Raw genomic sequence first — 20,161 nt, forward strand, 5'->3', positions numbered from 1 at the left:
CCCAAAGGTCAGTGAATACCACGATCACAACACCAGAGGGAGCTCCACAAATCATGTTAAACCCAGATTCGGCTCAAACAAGGGACTAAACACGTTTTGCAATTATGCCACATCAATGTGGAACGCCCTACCCAAAGCTGTAAAGGAATGTGAATCACTACCCACTTTCAAAAACACTCTCAAAAAACACCTACGGGAGACTACAATTCGAAACTGGCCCCTGTAAATGTCCTAACACAACCCCCTCCAATGTACAGTAAATTACCAAGTATGGTCTTGTCAATATTCCAATGTACAGTTTTGTTTGTACAGTTGTACAGTGTCCCCCACCCACCCCTCCTACCCAACCTCCCCCCCACTCCTACCCAACCCCCCCCCCCCCCCAACCACCTCCAATGTACAGCCCCCCCCCCCCCCACCTACCCAATCCAATGTACAGTTTCTACGTCAAATGTATATACTTTTTTTTCTGGACTCTCTTTGTATCACAAACAGTACTGTATTTACAAATCTGGTATGTCATAAATATATAGATGTAGCAGTACTGTCTATCTGTATGTCATGTATGTCATATGTTACGATGAATTGAAAATGGGGGACCCTGATGTAAACAAGACGAAAGTCTTTCTCTGGTCTGCATGCCCTTAACAATTGTATGTATTGAGCTGTCCTGTACTGTACCCATTCTGCAATCTGTTAATAAAGTTTTCAATCAATCAATCAATCAGTTGTGAACACATGGTCTTCAGGCAGCATTAGTGTTCTTCAATCAGCATTGAACTAGTTTTCTTCAGGCAGCATTGAACTAGTGTTCTTCCTCAGGCAGCATTGAACTAGTGTTCTTCAATCAGCATTGAACTAGTTCAGGCAGCATTGAACTAGTGTTCTTCCTCAAGCAGCATTGAACTAGTGTTCTTCTTCAGGCAGCATTGAACTAGTTTTGCTTGTTTGTACAGTGTCCCCCCCCCCCCCAATGTACAGTAAATTACCTAGTATGGTCGTCAATATTCCAATTACAGTTTTGCTTGTACAGTTGTACAGTGTTTCCCCCCCCCCCAACCCCCCCCCCCCCCCCCCCAACCTCCAATGTACAGTTTTTACGTCAAATGTATATACTCCCTTTTCTGGACTCTTTTTGTATCACAAACAGTACTGTATTTGCAAATCTGGTATGTCATAAATGTATAGATCGTAGCAGTACTGTATCTGTATGTCATGTATGTCATATATGTCCTGTCCTGATGAATTGAAAATGGGGGATTCTGATGTAAACAAGACGAAAGTCTTTCTCTGGTCTGCATCCCCTTAACACTTTGATTGCCTAAGGCTAAATTCATGATATACCATAGGTTGCCAGCTCTATTTGTCTATGGAGAAATTCCCCTTCTTTGCAGGGCTATAACTTTTTAAATTCTATTGCTAAATTGCCATTATTAGGGCCCATTCAATGTCCTATATGTATTGTTCAGTGTGTATGAACGTTAAACATTTTCATTCACATATTCATACTAAAATATGATCTAAAGTATAAGTATGTTTTCATCTCTTTCTGCAGCTTTCTCCAGAACGTGATTTATAGCCCCAAATGCATTATATTGATGATCAAATACAGTTTGATAGCAATCGGCGCGATATAAAAAAATCCAACTGGACGGACTTCTGTCATCTGATGTTGTCATCTGATGTTGACCGGATGGGCGAGGGGGCGTTTATAATTCCGTGGGCAGCGTTATACCATTCATCTAATGTGGATCAAATGTTCATCAGATCAGTTAGTATAGAAGACATTGAAAAATAACGCTGAATCTTACCGTATCTTCCTCGCGCCGTTGGGCGATGAGCGTGGAGTATACATTTTCCTATTATGGGATGTTGGAATACCCGGTCCATTTCCAGGTTGTATAATGGTATATACGTCCAAATCATGTTGTTTATCGAGTTATTGGCAACGGATCGCTATGTATTGTGACGAGCTAGAGTGCCGGGACCTTTACCGAGTGCCCGGAAGTAATATGGGAGAACAGCACATCGTCCAAGTAACTTCCTGTTAGGCGATTGCGCCGATCGGCCACCAGATGGCGCTCTTGAACCGCTAGAGGGTTCAGTGGGGCTTTTTGGTGGGTCTCAGGCCAGCGGATGGGAAATATGAATCCGATCACAGATTTTTGAAATATTGATATCAAAGACGAGTTACGGCGTCTTCAGCAACTTGAGCATGGCGGGGAAGGACGCCTAAACACGTCTTCCGGCAGTTAAAGTGTTAACAATTGTGTGTATTGAGCTGTACTGTATTGTACCCATTCTGCAATCTGTTAATAAAGTTTTCAATCAATCAATTCAATCAAGCCAGGCAGCATTGAACTAGTGTTCTTCCTCAGGCAGCATTGAACTAGTGTTCTTCTTCAGGCAGCATTGAACTAGTGTTCTTCCTCAGGCAGCATTGAACTAGTGTTCTTCCTCCGGCAGCATTGAACTAGTGTTCTTCCTCAGGCAGCATTGAACTAGTGTTCTTCAGGCAGCATTGAACTAGTGTTATTCCTCAGGCAGCATTGAACTAGTGTTTTTCCTCAGGCAGCATTGAACTAGTGTTCTTCCTCAGGCAGCATTGAAACTAGTTGCTACTCCTGGATGTATGTACAGTATACAGCCATTTGTGTTCCTGGCTTCTGAGTGTCTGTTGAATTCTGTGCACAACTATAGCACTAATAAATATTTTGTTGCATTCAAGGAGCCGTTTCTATATTTCTTCATTATTTTTGGGCATGTGCCCCCCACCGGCCAGTGGGGGGCACATGCGAGCAACGATCAAGACAGGGAAGGGGAGAATTGGCACGGCTAAATTGGGATGGGAGAAAAATAGAAAAAAATTGGAGAAAAAGTGGATTAAAAAAAATGCATATGATCGGTATCATGTTCCACCATGAATGCATGAAAGGGGGGGGGGGGGCGGGGGAAGTCGTTTCTGATAATTGATGACCAATAACGACATTCGTTATTACAACAACATACGCTGACCGGATGGATGGCTATGAGAACAAGGCCGGATCAGGCTGAAATTGACGTCAAATCGCTCTTACCTGTGGCCGGTTGGATTCCAAAAAAAATTCCCAGTTATTTGATCGCCATCTGGTAGATCGATATGTCCATTGGCTGATGCTATATTCCTTTACTGCATACTGAATTCGGCATCGCAGAAAGTATTCCAGGCGATCTGGTGAAGCCATAGCTTCAGGCTAAAAAAGAGTGACACCAGGTGTGAATCAAGGATTACTGCATTCTCGAGACAGCGCCACTACCAGGATCTGTCCGGTACTGCACTTTCCGAGTCCCAATATGCCTTTTCCAGCCAAAATACAGCTCCGTGACATTGAGTAGGATATTAAAATGGAATAAAAGCACAAACGAGTTTAACGCGTATACGTGGTTGGCCTTCAAGCATCGGCTCCCAATAACGTATATATACGTGGATGGCCCCGAATGTGTTAAGTGAAAGTATGGGTACCGTCTCAAAATCGTATTCAAGTAAAAGTCTGAGTATCTGGCTAAAACACACTTGAGTAAAAGTTAAAAAGTTTCTACTTTTAAATCTACTTAAGTACTAAAAAGTCAAAGTTTTAACTTTTTTTCTGACAGTCTATTCTTCTGATAGCAGGTGTTTTATCAAAGATCCCCACTTTCTAGTCTTGCACAAGGACCAAACAGCATGGGTATTAATTTTCCATTGATCGTCTGTTTTTAAATAAAGTGCGGCCGCAGGATTAATAACGTTAACGTTAGTTCGGCCAGAGAAACAAATATACTAACTAAAATAGTTGGACCTGCAAGATTTGTACTTTGTAGGTCTGCATTTATAAACCCATGAAAGTCAGTACATCTGACTAGAATGCCCTGCTAACATCTGAGGTGCATTTGTTTCCCTGAAAAGCTGCTCTATTGTGAAACAGTGTCTAAAAAGGACACTTCCTCAGTCTGTATTGTATCACGATGACAAAACCTTTCAGAAAGGGAGTGACACAGAAGATGCTAGCATGGCATTTTAGACAAATGTGACGTTTATGTGGTGTTTTAAGATGCATTTTCAGATACACTGGAAGCCGCTGGCAGTGGTGAATCAGATACACTGGAAGCTTCTGGCTGCAGTGGTGAATCGGCAGAAAATAATGTTCCTAGTAACAGTAAAAAGAAATTGTATGAAGGCAAGAATGACTTGGAACCCACATGTCAAAAGCACTGGTCTAGTCCTTTAACCTCAACCGGGAGCCTAAGCAGCTAATGCGTGGCCTAGTTTCCAGTGCAAACAAGTCAGCAGAATCCTACAGGAAATCCTACGAATCTCCGGCCTCTATATTCCTGATAACTCAGCATTTAGTAGAACCTGAGCCACATAGAACTCTGTTGAAGGGAGAGCTATGGGGCACACATAGACAAGAAGAGGCAAGATTATTATTCTAACCAGGTTTAATGTGTGAATGTGAGACAATTACAATATTATAAAAAGGGTTGAGCCTTTCAGGTACAAAGCCTTCTTATTTTAAGTGGTTGAAGCAGTTCTATAAAATTGTCACTGATGTTGTACCTGTTAAACGTCACAAAAAGCATCTAATTTAAGGCTGTGGTTATGTTTAAATGCACTTTTAATATGAATACTCCTCAAAAGTAGGTAAGAATGCCCTGTATTCATGACAGATCAGGAGATCAATCAGGAGACAGTGCTGGGGAGTGAGTTGTCCCTTGCTGGTGATTCTAAGTGAAGTAGCCAGTAGCCACATCCTGTGTTTAGCTGCCCATCTGGTTTAAGCTGCCGTCAGATTAATGCCATACCACATAATACCTGATTACATGGAGTGCATGTAATGCAGTTGTGTGTATTTGACTTCGAAGATGGACAAAACCTTGCATGTGTAGGTAGAAAGAAGTGGGTATTTTGGCCATGGATTAGGACAAGCAGGATTTCCTGTCTCTGTTTGCAGAGACAAAAAGGATTTCTCTACAAATGGCTGACAGAAAACACAGCTACTTAAAATATGTGAGCATGTTACATTCAAAATGTTAAAAACAAATGATCGAAAAGGGCTGAACTGAAGTCTTAGAAAATATATATACAGTATAATACTAATGGTATCTGTAGCAAAAGTGCATTAGGTTACTACTAGTGTTGTTCAGCAAAAAACAAGTAAACTTCATACTTCATGAGGCAAACATAAATTCTTCAGAGACACATTCTGAAAGCTCTTCACCAAAACAAAAGCACAAGTAAACTTCATACTTCATGAGGCAAACATAAATTCTTCAGAGACACATTCTGAAAGCTCTTCACCAAAACAAAAGCACAACATATGGACAAGACAACAGTCATGGTTCTCATTGTGGTCAAGGTTATTTCCATGTCATCATCTGCTCCACCATAACGTCCATCCCTGGAACATAAACAAAATATATTTTCAGTGATAGTGTGTTGATGGTGATGATGTTTTATCAGCTCTTATTAAATGTGTTGATGGTGATGATGATGTTTTATCCGCTCTTATTTAATGGCAAACAAACGGTACTAGCTAGAAATTGATGGGTTAACAGTTACGGGTTTGCCTGATACTGTTTATTAGTAGTAAGAGCATCTCTAACTGATCATCATCATCATTCCCAGCTGCAAACGTGTGAGAGTATGTGCTAAGTGAAACCATCCTCATCATTTTGAGGTGGTTCAAAAATCTATGTTTTGGTTTTGTTTAACCTCTTCAGGTCATGCATCAACCATGGTCCACCTCACCCCTGCCCACTTTGACAACCTAGGATGGCTTAGAGTAGACGACAGAGTACAGCAACTTGCAATGGGCCTGGTCTACAAGATACACTACACCACACAGGTACCCATGTACATGTCGAAATACTTCCCAAAGGTCAGTGAGTACCATGCCCACAACACCAGATGGAGCTCCACAAATCATGTTAAACCCAGATTTGGCTCAAACAAGGGACTAAACACGTTTCGCAATTATGCCACATCAATGTGGAATGCCCTACCCACAGCTGTAAAGGAATGTGAATCACTACCCACTTTCAAAACCACTCTCAAAGAGCACCTACGGGAGACTGCAATTCGAAACTGGCCCCTGTAAATGTCCTAACCCAACCCCCTCCAATGTACAGTTCCCCCCCCACCCGCCTACCCAACCCCCCCCCCCCCCCCACCCACCCAACCACCTCCAATGTAGTTCCCCCCCCCCACCTACCCAACCCAACCCCATCCCACCTACCCAACCTCCTCCAATGTACAGTTTCTTCCCCCTCAAATGTATATACTCTCTTTTTTAGACTCTTTTTGTATCACAAACAGTACTGTATTTGTAGATCTGGTATGTCATAAATGTCTAGATGTAGCAGTACTGTCTATCTGTATGTCATGTATGTCATATATGTTATGATGAATTGAAAATGGGGGACCCTGATGTAAACAAGACGAAAGTCTTTCTCTGGTCTGCATCCCCTTAACAATTGTGTGTATTGAGCTATACTGTATTGTACCCATTCTGCAATCTGTTAATACAATTTTCAATCAATCAATCAGTCTGGCCAGATTATGGATTAACTCCGAGTAGGAAGGAGTTGGGAGATGATTAAAAGTACAGTTCAACCAACATTAAGGGTTAAACTCAGTTCTTCACTCCCAACATAGTGAGGGAGTCCAAACTTCAACTCTTATCGAAACAAGAGGAGTGAACATTAGGTTATCCCAGGCAATGAATGATTGAAACCATCCTGTGTCACTAGAGGGAGCTATAGCTACATTAGGAATGTGACCAGGACCACCCGCCCCCCCTCCCCCACACATACTTATGTTTGGGTGAAATATGGGGAGATTACATAGATGTACATTCATTCTTTAACTAACCCTCACCCTAACCGTAATCCTAAACTTAACCCTTACCTTAGCTCTACCATACCCTACCCTTAACCTAACATTAACGTTAATTGAACATTACAATAGCTCGTCAAACTAAATCAGGATGTTGAACATGCCCTCATCTAATTTTGTGGTGTGTATTCTCAAAATTGGTTCAGATTTTCCCACATAAACTGCATCAAATATGTCATGCCTGTACATTCAGTATGACATTATATGCCTGAATACATACCATGAATATTGTTTTCACAACATTGCCCTCTGGACCTCCGCCGTCTCCAGGTATCCTGCCCCGGTCTCCAGCCCCCCTCTGGGCTCTGGTCCTCTGGCCTGACCCGTCAGGCTGTCCATAGCAGACAGGATGGAGGAGAAGAGGTGCTCCGTGTGGGTCTCCAAGGCTCTGGACTGCCTCTCGATGAGAGCCAGGGTGTCTTTCAAAACTGTAAAAGGATGGATGGAGGAACGGAGAGAAAACAAATCGATATACCATTTGGTGTGAAAGGAATGTTCACTGTTTTGACCGTATCTGTCTTAACTGTGTGGATGTCTGGGGAAATAAGTACAAGTGCACCCTACAGCCAATATGCATATTACAGAAAAGAGCAATAAGGACAATAAACAAGGTAGGATATATAGAACACACAAACCCACTGTTTCTTAAATCAAACACCTTGAAATGTATGGATCTGGTCAAATTTAAAACATCACAAATCATGTACAAAGCCAGAAATAACCTGTTGCCAAAAAATATACAAAAAATGTTCAGGGAAAGGTGGCTATAATCTGAGAGGAGAGCTAAACTTCTCAGCTAAACTCAGTGTCAGAACCTAAATGAATAGTGTGTGCATGTAAATCTGTGGGGTGGAGTACAAACATAAATCAGTTTAAAAAGATGTACCGGTACACATTTCTTTCTTAAATGGGTATCTGGAAGAGGAAGTGTGTTGATTGAGAGTATGTGTAAAATGTAAATAAAAAATTGAAGAAATGATGTATATCATATGGTATTTATTTAGTATATATATTATATATTTATATATAAATGTATTGGATTGTATAGAGATACAGCATTTATACATAATTAACAATAGAATAGAATTATATAATTTGAGTTAAAAAGGTGTAGGAATAAAAAATAAAATAAAAGTGTATACTTCTTCCTACTCCTTTTTCGAACAGGGTAAACTATGATTTGTTTATCCGTTTCTCTTTTTGTTGTCTTTTTTTTATTATCTTTTGTATATGTCAAATGAACAGATATATTTTTGTTTTTATACTTTCATTCATTCAATGAAACGTGAAAGTAGCAAATAGGACTAGGCTGAAAGAGCAAAGAAATGTTAAGCATGCATGCCTGCATTCTCCTCACACCGCGTTTCCTGTTTCTGTCAGTGGAGAGGACTGTGGTATAGAGTTACATTAGCTCACTACAACAGACCTCTGTACACCAATACTAACTGTTGCACTGACCCTTGCTGGGACCCCAAGCAGGCAAGCAAGTTTTCACTGTTCGCCAGCTGGAAACGCAAGCCTCGGGTCAAGATGGCATTCACACCAACACCTAAGCCAGTCATGTAATGTAATGAGGAATCGTTAGTGTGCTGATGCTACTTGAAGAAGGGTTTTAGATGTTGAAGCTGAACGTCCTCACGTCCTCATTAGTCCTTTAACATGCCCTCGCTGACTTCTCCTCTGCACTTCAAGGGTCGAGGCAGCGAGTCAACAGTGATGTACTCCGGGAGAGGTGTTTTTGGCCAACAGCTAGGCTAGCTGGTCCGTATCCACTTCCATTCATTTGTGCTAAGTTAGACTAGCTTGCAGGCGGATAGCTTTCCACTGAATGCACAGAGATGTTCTGATGTGCTCTAACGTGATGCTTTAATGTCTAGTATTGTTATTGATGTCATTGTTGAGTGAATGATTCTTGTCTAGCCCATTTAGACCTAAAACGCCTGCTAATAATGCATTATATAGCCTGCATATACACACAAATGTGTTTCCCGGTTTCAATGGGCTGCTAGAGTATCTAGTGACACCATTTCTTCTAGTGCAATAAGGAAGGACATGCAAGAACAAAAGAGGAATTCAGACTAGGGTTTGGATTTTAAATATTTATATGTTTATATGTATTTATATATATATATATATATATATATATATATATATATATATATATATATATATATACATACTAGTGCTGTCAGGCGATTAAAAAAATGTATCTAATTAATTACAGGATTTGTAATTAATTAATCTAATTAATCACATTTTAATTGCATAACCATTTTATGCCTGATATTCTATATTCTATAATCATATTTCAAATTGCATGTGTCCGAATGGCAGAATTCAGTACTGTATCTACAAAACCTTCTGTTTAATCATCTTCCATCTATTAATTTGCTTAGATTTTTCAGGTCTGGTCAATTTGAGCATGGTGTTATTCACAGTCAAAGATAAAAAAAAATTGTATTGATATTCTCATTTGGTTCATTACAATTTACTAAAAATGTCATTCAATCAATCACTGATTGATTGAATGAACATTTTATTAAGATTGCAGAATGGGTACAATACAGTATGGCTCAATACACACAATTGTTAAGGGGATGCAGACCAGAGAAAGACTTTCATCTTGTTTACATCAGGGTCCCCCATTTTCAATTCATAATGAATTGTAAGTAAGGGTGCAACTTGCAATCCATTCTTTGTGGATCTAGCCCAGTGTTTCTGACACTGGGAATACATTCCCTGAGATCCATAGATGTCCCTAGAATCAGATACCAAGAACATGCAAATGGACCATATTAAAAAAAGTCTGTAAATGTGTATTCTACGTTCTTATGGAATTGAGATTAAAAAAAAATTAGGAGTAGGAGGGGTGGGTGGGGGACACTGTACAACTGTACAAGCAAAACTGTACATTGGAATATTGACAAAACCATACTTGGTCATTTACTGTACATTGGAGGGGGTTGGGTTAGACATTTACAGGGGCCAGTTTCGAATTGCAGTCTCCCGTAGGTGTTCTTTGAGAGTGGTTTTGAAAGTGGGTAGTGATTCACATTCCTTTACAGCTTTGGGTAGGGCGTTCCACATTGATGTGGCATAATTGCGAAACGTGTTTAGTCCCTTGTTTGAGCCGAATCTGGGTTTAACATGATTCGTGGAGCTCCCTCTGGTGTTGTGATCGTGGTATTCACTGACCTTTGGGAAGTATTTTGACATGTACATGGGTACCTTGGTCGTGTAGTGTATCTTGTAGACCAGGCCCATTGCAAGTTGCTGTACTCTGTCGTCTACTCTAAGCCATCCTAGGTTGTCAAGGTTGAAGAAGAGGACGACGATGATGAAAACAAAGAGGAGGATGGTGATGAGGAGGATGAGGAAGAGGATGGAGAAGAAGAGATGGACCAGTGGCCAAGCTAAAGCAAGATGTGCTGCCCCTGCTGGTGGAAGCCGACATGTGCGGCCCACTTCCTCTCAAAACCAAGTCTCTCAGTCTCACACTGATCTCAATGAAGAGTCTGTGGAGACAATTGCACCCCATACCCCTTCTAAAGAGTGGTTGATAAAACCACTCATTGATAAAACAGAAAGTGCCCAAGATGACAGCCTGTTGACCCAAAATGCAGTTCTGACTGTGCCTCAAGAAGTGTTTAAGTGTAGTGTTTCTAACAATGTTCTCTCTCTCTCTCTCTCTCTCTCTCTCTCTCTCTCTCTCTCTCTCTCTCTCGTTTACGACATACACAACTTTCGTCTTGTTTACATCAGGGTCCCCCATTTTCAATTCATCATAACATGACATACAGATAGACAGTAATGTTACATCTAGACATTTATGACATACCAGATCTACAAATATACTAGACATTTATGACATACCAGATCTACAAATATACAGCACTGTCTGTGATACAAAAATAGTAGAGTATATATAGTAATAATAGAGTATATACATTTGAGGGGGAATAAACTGTACATTGGAAGAGGTCTACAAATATACAGCACTGTCTGTGATACAAAAATAGTAGAGGATATATAGTAATAATAGAGTATATACATTTGAGGGGGAATAAACTGTACATTGGAAGAGGTCTACAAATATACAGCACTGTTTGTGATACAAAAATAGTAGAGTATATATAGTAATAATAGAGTATATACATTTGAGGGGGAATAAACTGTACATATACAGCACTGTTTGTGATACAAAAATAGTAGAGTACTGTAACTGAGGGGTACAATTCCCTGACTGTATTGATAAGTATGGTATCATTAAACCACTACCGCTTTATGTACTTTAATTACTGGCCATACAGTACATGATATATAAATATAATGAACACTTCCCACAATGAACCGGTTCCAATCAAAGTTGTCTTTAAGTATTTATTGCAGCAAAAGGTACATAATACTTCTCGATATACTTTGAATGCACTTGTAAGGCAAAGGAATGTGCGTAGGCAAATCAACAATGAATGTCCATTCTCTGGTTACGCAGGAGGTAATTATACAACCTGAATCTTAGGGAATTATATCTATGGTACACTAGTAATATAGCGGGAGATACTGGAAGGGTCCCCCTGGTTGTAAGCCAGCAGGGGTAGAAGATCTGTCGGTAGTAGAGAGTCTGGTCAACGATGACTAAGGAGACTCCAGGTACAGGAGACGGTGCAATAGCCTCTTGATCCACAGACGAATACAGCTGTTCTCCGTAGACTGTAGCTCCACAGTGAAGAAAGCTAGCCGGCCTCAGGCTCTCTGAGGCGCCGACTCGACTTGGCTCCTAGCGGGGTAAATCCAACACGTGCAGGCGTCGGCGATTCTCCGCTCCATAAATCACGGGACCAAAGCAAATATATTCCAGCCGCAAAGGGCTATGTAGTCGTCGGGTAGATTAATCCAGTGTACATGTCCACACGGTTCTCGTCTAGGTCTCCTCGGGTGAAAGCGCCATGAAAGCAGCCCAGCCTGGATAAGAACTCTAGCTAATACGAGGAAGCGTTGGGGATGCTGGTCACTGTAGAATTTTAGCCGCACGATACACTATACACAAATAGACTATCACTGACTTAATAGAAATATGTCGCACTCGACAGTATAGCGCCAAACTCTGACAATTCAGTTATTAATTCGCACGCGGTCTCAATGCTCTATTCTGGGGCCAAAACAGGCCATACTTCACCGCACGTTGTATCGTGGGTGAGGCTTCAACTTATAGGGTAACTCTTGACTTCTGACTAAGTAAGACTAAGACTAAGTGCTTCTGTATTCACCTGCGCCGTATTTATATGCACGGTGAACAAACTAGTGCCAATCTCATTTCTGTCGCGTATCCCTGGGCAAGGCCGGGCATGTCCAGACATGTCTTGACGGTGACTTTGAACCTGACTCTGGAGGCTGGTCCCTGGCGCCGGTGGACCGCTGTCCAATAGGAGAATGAAATATTATGGTCTGGGCTAAAGGGATATTCCGTGTATATGTACAAGGAATATACAAGGGATATCAAACGATATACAAATACTATGCAATATATATCAATAAATAAATATATATATTCGGTTTAATCTGATCCTTTGTAACAGCCGCCCCCTAATTAGTCCCACCTAATTAGCTAAGCAGAGACAGATTAACCGCACTGTCCACTACTCAATGTCTGTTGTGAGGGGTCGGGCAGTTCACAAAGTCATGGGGTCATGGTCGTCATTAAGCGAGTCGGGGAGCCTTGGCGACTCTATCAGCCTCGCCACGGGTCTGTTGTAGGTCCGCCCTTGGACGAGCAATTCTGCCGCTCTGACCCTTCCGTCGGTACCAGTGGTCACTTTGCTTACGCGGCCGGCCGGCCACGCAGCTCGGGGTAGTGACTGGTCTATGGTCATGACGACTGGACGGGATGAAGGGGGGCTTAGGAGGAAGCGGGCCTGAGACTGCTTTGATCTGTGCTTGGCTGTGCCTCCTCCTCCTCCGTCTGTTTCTCTTGTTTGCTCTGTACCCCGTCTGAGGAGGGGCCGGTCCCGGCCGCCCCATCAAGGAGTCGCTTGGGGTGCTAGGTTCGAGGTCAGCTACGTCTGGAGCGCAGCTGAGGGGGGTGGAGTTCCGAACTCCCTCTGGTGCCCACGGTTCTCTCACGGGCCTCTCGCTTAATGTCAATAGCCTCTGCTGTACGAGGGAGTGGCCGGTGTCGCTCGCCTTTGTGTGTAGGCAGCGTGTAGACGTGGGTTGACTGTCAAGTCCGTAGAGGGGGCCCTGGAGCGTCCATCCCAGTCGGGTCTGAACCGCGACTGGGCATCCTTTGGGTCCGATGTGGGCCGCCTCAATTGGGAGAATGAGGTCCGCGTGGTCGGAGCCGATGAGCAGGGTCGGTGTGGCGCCGTCGATAAGCGGTATAGGTAGTTGATGTAGGTGCACATACTTAGCCATCAGCTGTGGGATGGGGTAGGTGTACTGAGTCAAGCCTATGTCGTGGCTGGTGAAGACGTTGGTTATACTATACTGCTTCTCGGGCTGGTCCACCGCTGCTATCTTGAAGGAGACCTTTTCACCTTTTATGGTCTTCTGGTCCCTTCTGATGGTGCGTATGGTCATGGTATCTTTGACACCCCGCAGGCCCAACTGGGCTGCTGCGGAAGCGAGGAGGAGAGTCTTTTCAGACCCATCGTCCAGGACGGCGTAAGTGTCCAGGACCTTGTCCTCGTGACTCAGGAGCACTCTGACCACTTTGAGGAGCACTCGGGGGGTCCCGCTATGCTGGTCAATGTGGAGCACTCCTGTTGGTCGGTTGCCTTGGATCTTCTGGTGGGCTCCGCACCGCGCTGCGCGGTAAGCGGCGCCCGCCTGGGCCGCCCCTGCGCGGTAAGCGGTGCCCGCCTGGGCCGCCTCACGCCACTGGTCAACTTGGACGGGGTTCAGTGTCTTATATTCGGCGCACTGTGCCAGCCAGTGTCCGCCGTCGCAGTAGGTACAGTAGGGAGCGGTCTGGTGGCTCTTCGGTACTGGTGCCACCGCCTCGGCATGGTACATTACCGCGACGGGCCCACTCTGTTGTCCTGTCTGACGCCTGTTGATGTCATGCAGGACCTCCAAGTGGGTGCCACCGCACCTGCTGCACTTCTTCTTCAAGCGGCACTCAGCTGCTAGGTGGCTGCGCGCGCAGCGGAAGCAGCGGCGGTGGTCCTTGATCCACTGACTCACCTCGTCCGCGGTCAGCTTCCCGAAAGTGTCGCATTGGTACAGCCGATGTTCTCCCTCACAGTACTGGCACTCAATCTTCCACTGGTCCTCTTTCGTCGAGGGGGTGTTGTGGTTCTTGCTGCTCGGTACTGATTCTGATTGGTGCATGACGGTCACCAATCTGCGGCCATCGTTTGCTCTCCTAGGTCCCTCTCTGGAGCTTGGTGTGCTCCGCATGAACGTATCCAACCGTAGGCTGTTGACTTCTCTCGCCAGGAAGTCGGCTAGGTCTAGGAGGGATGGCTCGGGACCGTTAGGATCACGGTGGTCTCTTTGCCGCCTGAAGCGCTCTTGTCGGGCGGGCGGAAGCTTCTCTAAAATCCTCTCGACATTAGAGTTCGCGTACAGTTCGTGCATACCCTTTTCTCTTTGCGCCCCCAGCATCCCTACCAGGGATTGTACCTTGATAGACAGGTCATCTAGTGAGCGATTGTCTGTGGCTGGGGGTAGGCGGTCAATATGCCTTATCTCTTGTATTACGTAGTCCCATATGCGTCCATATCTTTGGTCGAGTGCTGCTAGAGCCGCGGTGTATGGGGTAGTAGAGGTGGCATAGGCCAGCGCTATATTGTGCGCTCGGGGGCACCTTGAGGTGCTTCAGTAGGATAGCATATTTGTACGGTTCATCAACTACATCGGACATCATTGTCTCTAAGCACATTCGTAGCTCTGTGTACTGTGCTCTGTTCTCGTGTGTGAAGTCCGGGAACGTCGGTGTGCCAAGGTACGATGCCATGGATGACTGGCACATCGGTGAGCGTTGGGGGAGAGGCCTCCTAGGCGAGTCTCCTCTTACGTGTCGTCTTGGGCTGGTACTTGGTGGGTACCAAGGGCCGGGTACCCAGGTGCTGTTCCTCTGGGCTGGCGGTGCGTCAAACTCACCCGTGAGTTGAGTCGGGGGTTTGTAGCGCAGTGCCTCTGGGCTGACGTCTGGGCTGTACTGGACCTCCTGGTCCAGAGTACGTTGCTGCTGGTCGGGGCTGTACTGGGCCTCCTGGTCCAGAGCACGTTGCTGCTGGTCGGCTTGACATTCCTCCTCTTCCTCCTCCTCTTCCTCTGCTAGGACCTGGAGTCTTCTGTTCAGTCTCTCGGCGTGGTCCGGTTCTTCCCTGTTGCTGGGTCTCGTATGGACCGGCCGGGAAGGGGGTTCGGAGACGTGGACAGGATCCTCCTGTTGGCGGGGTCCCGGGTCGCTTGGTCGGGTAGGGGAATGCGTCCTAGACCCTTGTCGTGACGATCTCCGGGAGCTCCGTGCGGAGAGAGGGGGTGTCGCCATGGCAACCAATTTGTCCATCAGCTGCGCCTGCAGCCGGTCGCGCTCTGCCTCGCGCTGGGCATGGGCTGCGTCGCGCGCTGCTTCGCGCTGGGCATTGGCGGCGTCGCGCTGCGCATTGGCGCTGGCGTCGCGCTGTGCGTTGGCGGCGTCGCGCTGGGCATTGGCGCTGGCATGGGCGGCGTGGAGCTGTGCATTTGCGACGTCGCGCTGTGCATTGGCGGCGGCGTGCTGTGCATCGGCGCGGCTTCTTTCAATGTTCTCTTCCGTCTGAAGGCGTCTGGTCTCCAGTCTTATGCGGTCGTCTTCACTCCTTTGTTGCGCCTGGAAGCGCTCTCGCTCGGCTGCAGAATGTTCGCGCTCGCGCGTCTGTTGCGCTTGAAGTCGATCGCGTTCGGTGGAGGCTGCCAGGGTGGCGATGAGTGCCTGTGCCAGCATCTTGTCCGCTTCGCTGGGGGAAGACGCCGGTCGAGGCGATCGGCTCCCGGCAGTACTCGTTGGAGATCTGTTCTCCTGTGGCGAGTCCTGGAGATCCATCTCCGGGGTGCTCTCCTCTTCTTGTAGCGGGTAGAGTTCCATCCCTGGAGAGCTGTCTTTATCCTGGAGCTCTCCGGGGACTACTTCTTCGGTCTTGGCGGGGGGTAAAGTCGTGTCAGGTCCCTCCTGGTCCCTACCGTGAGCTTGGTCAGTTACGTTAGAACCCACTAGGGCCTCTATTGGCGGGGTAGCCTGGGCGATAGGGTCGGACATAATTTTACTATCTACTTTTTCCGCGTTTACCGTCTGTAGAAGGCTAGGTAGTATATTGGCAACGTAATCCTCTAAGTACTGAGGTGTCTGCCGTCTACGCTGCGGGCGATCTACTTTAGGAGAACCGTTTTGTGGAGTGTTCATCATAGGCCATGTCAATATTAATACCACTATATTAATATTACACTAGTTACCCTCCGGCTCGAAGGACCAATTGTAACTGAGGGGTACAATTCCCTGACTGTATTGATAAGTATGGTATCATTAAACCACTACCGCTTTATGTACTTTAATTACTGGCCATACAGTACATGATATATAAATATAATGAACACTTCCCACAATGAACCGGTTCCAATCAAAGTTGTCTTTAAGTATTTATTGCAGCAAAAGGTACATAATACTTCTCGATATACTTTGAATGCACTTGTAAGGCAAAGGAATGTGCGTAGGCAAATCAACAATGAATGTCCATTCTCTGGTTACGCAGGAGGTAATTATACAACCTGAATCTTAGGGAATTATATCTATGGTACACTAGTAATATAGCGGGAGATACTGGAAGGGTCCCCCTGGTTGTAAGCCAGCAGGGGTAGAAGATCTGTCGGTAGTAGAGAGTCTGGTCAACGATGACTAAGGAGACTCCAGGTACAGGAGACGGTGCAATAGCCTCTTGATCCACAGACGAATACAGCTGTTCTCCGTAGACTGTAGCTCCACAGTGAAGAAAGCTAGCCGGCCTCAGGCTCTCTGAGGCGCCGACTCGACTTGGCTCCTAGCGGGGTAAATCCAACACGTGCAGGCGTCTGCGATTCTCCGCTCCATAAATCACGGGACCAAAGCAAATATATTCCAGCCGCAAAGGGCTATGTAGTCGTCGGGTAGATTAATCCAGTGTACATGTCCACACGGTTCTCGTCTAGGTCTCCTCGGGTGAAAGCGCCATGAAAGCAGCCCAGCCTGGATAAGAACTCTAGCTAATACGAGGAAGCGTTGGGGATGCTGGTCACTGTAGAACTTTAGCCGCACGATACACTATACACAAATAGACTATCACTGACTTAATAGAAATATGTCGCACTCGACAGTATAGCGCCAAACTCTGACAATTCAGTTATTAATTCGCACGCGGTCTCAATGCTCTATTCTGGGGCCAAAACAGGCCATACTTCACCGCACGTTGTATCGTGGGTGAGGCTTCAACTTATAGGGTAACTCTTGACTTCTGACTAAGTAAGACTAAGACTAAGTGCTTCTGTATTCACCTGCGCCGTATTTATATGCACGGTGAACAAACTAGTGCCAATCTCATTTCTGTCGCGTATCCCTGGGCAAGGCCGGGCATGTCCAGACATGTCTTGACGGTGACTTTGAACCTGACTCTGGAGGCTGGTCCCTGGCGCCGGTGGACCGCTGTCCAATAGGAGAATGAAATATTATGGTCTGGGCTAAAGGGATATTCCGTGTATATGTACAAGGAATATACAAGGGATATCAAACGATATACAAATACTATGCAATATATATCAATAAATAAATATATATATTCGGTTTAATCTGATCCTTTGTAACAAGTACATTAACCTGGCACACAACATACTTGTTCACATGTCATTTTTCTTTCACTCTAAAGGAAATATGTCTCACATACAGTAGACCCCCCAGTACTTTGTGGAGACGAAGATGATGAGTACCAGTCTTCTCCTCAGACATATAAAATCAGTTTTTCAATACAAGTACGACTCAAGACACAGAACATTAGTATGCAAAATAAAAAATGAACACAGATTTGAGTGTGAATGAAAACTTTATTTTAACAGATTGCAGAATGGGTACAATACAGTACGGCTCAATACACACAATTGTTAAGGGGATGCAGACCAGAGAAAGATGTTTGTCTTGTTTACATCAGGGTCCCCCATTTTCAATTCATATCGACATAGGGACATACAGGTATTTAGTACCGATACATGTGACATATACGGTATTCAAATATACAGTACTGTAAGTTGTTGAGCCACAGTTTCTAACCTGTAACATATTCCTCAAGAAAAGGCACAAGGGTAGATCAAGGAGAACACTGTCGTTGAAGTTGTGTAGACCATCTTTCCATTCCTGGTAACGGTAATGCATTCTACATTGTTTGCAGTATTTGTAGTAGGTGGAAACATCTAGAGATGGAAATATGCAGCATTACACTTGATACAGTACTTTCTCACATGGTTGATTAAATTAACACTGTACATTTCAATATCATAATCAAAATACCTTGAATAATTTTGGTGCTAGTCAGGATTTTGGCCTTTGTAGTAATAAGGACAGGATCTGAGAGGGGCACATTGTCTGGGCATCGCTGGCACATCATCTCCTCAGGAACTAGGCATGGTGGATAAACAGTTTCCACTGAAGGAAGCCTCAAGTTTTCTGGGAGCACAGCGGGGATCATCTTTTTTTCCTGCATGTACTCAACCATGCTCTGCAGTTTGTCTTTCGGTGGATAGTACATGTCACAATCACCTTCATTCTGTGATGCATGTGGTGGTATAGTGCTTGGATCCAACTCTGTGCTTCTGGCTGTCCTGAACAATTGACTGTCCGTTTGAAACAAGTGCCATTTTGCTATGTACTTGTGGATACATGACTTTTTGGGTTTGGCGCATGGACAGTGCCACGTATTGATCTTGGTATCGTACACAACCATGACTCTTCCAAGCCGGCTGTACCATGAAGCTTTGGGCTCATATACGGAAATGTACTTCTTTGACGGAGGGATTGCAATTTTAGAAAAAACAGAAAGTGGTACATATTGGGCTACGGCTTTGATGATTAAGGCAGTCCTTCTTCTTATCTTCACCAAACCATTTTTCTTTCACCATCCTAGAGAGCGTTTCTTCGGCTAGCACTTCAATGGGAGCGTTGGATGTGCAGTAGTCAAGTGACCTCAGATGTATACACTTGAAGGAGTTGAATCCACTCAGCCATGCTAACTTCATATTTTTTTGGCACTCCTGTGACTCACAACCAACATCAATGTTTTCCACCCAAAATTTTTGCACGACATGCAGTGGAGTACTCACCCCCTGGAATGACTTGAATACTATGAACATTCTATTCTTTGAATCTATGCACTCACTGGTAAGGTGATGCCTTGCTGTTATGTCATGCGTTTGACCTGTGTGTTTCCTTTCGATGTGTTTCTTCAGATTTCTGGTGTTCATGGTAATCTTACATATCGGACACTTCTTTTGAATGACTGGCCGCAGCCTCTTGCATTGGTGACGAGCACAATCTCCGCTACGCCACCTGACCGTCCCAATCATTAGTGGTTAACATACCGTTCGGTACGTTACACACTGAAACGGTTCGGTACGGATATGTGTACCTTTACACCCCTAATGGGAAAGCATAAAACATCATCTGTCTAAACCTCTGTCTAAAACTGATTTTATATGTCTGAGGAGAAGACTGGTACTCATCATCTTCGTCTCCACAAAGTACTGGGGGGTCTACTGTATGTGAGACATATTTCCTTTAGAGTGAAAGAAAAAGGACATGTGAACAAGTATGTTGTGTGCCAGGTTAATCTACTTAATCTACTCTACTATTTTTTTTATCACAAACAGTGCTGTATATGTACAGTTTATTCCCCCTCAAATGTATATACTCTATTATTACTATATATACTCTACTATTTTTGTATCACAAACAGTGCTGTATATATATATATATATATTTTTTTTTATTATTGCAAAACAAAAATTATTAAAAGTCAGTACTCAACACATAATCATAATGAAACTAACAGACAAGGTGGCTAAAATGACATGCAAGTACAGAAACAGAAAACAAAAAAAAAGTCTATAGTAATATTTTAACGTATATAGTGTATATCCAACGAAATTACCAATTATACAAATGCCTTATACAGGATATACCCCTAATACCTATTTTCTAAAACCCTACACACATATGCTCCAGCTCGAACCCCCCCCTCCCGGACCCCT

The 20,161-nt window shown here is 44.4% G+C and overlaps 1 protein-coding gene across 1 annotated transcript in view; it reads right to left on the bottom strand.

Annotated features, from left to right (window-relative positions):
- Positions 1–4,477: 4,477 nt before the first annotated feature.
- Positions 4,478–20,161, bottom strand: part of cep68 (centrosomal protein 68) — a 73,524-nt gene continuing 57,840 nt past the window's right edge. Inside the window, exons 7-8 of the mRNA XM_084321141.1 lie at positions 7,134–7,341; positions 4,478–5,417 (exon numbers count right to left, since the gene is read on the bottom strand). Coding sequence (XP_084177267.1) covers positions 7,148–7,341 — 194 coding nt within the window. The 3' untranslated portion in view covers positions 4,478–5,417; positions 7,134–7,147. The remainder of the gene's footprint in view (positions 5,418–7,133; positions 7,342–20,161) is intronic.

This window comes from Notolepis coatsorum (genome assembly GCF_963971535.1).
Source record: "Notolepis coatsorum genome assembly, chromosome: 9".
NCBI lineage: Eukaryota > Metazoa > Chordata > Actinopteri > Aulopiformes > Paralepididae > Notolepis > Notolepis coatsorum.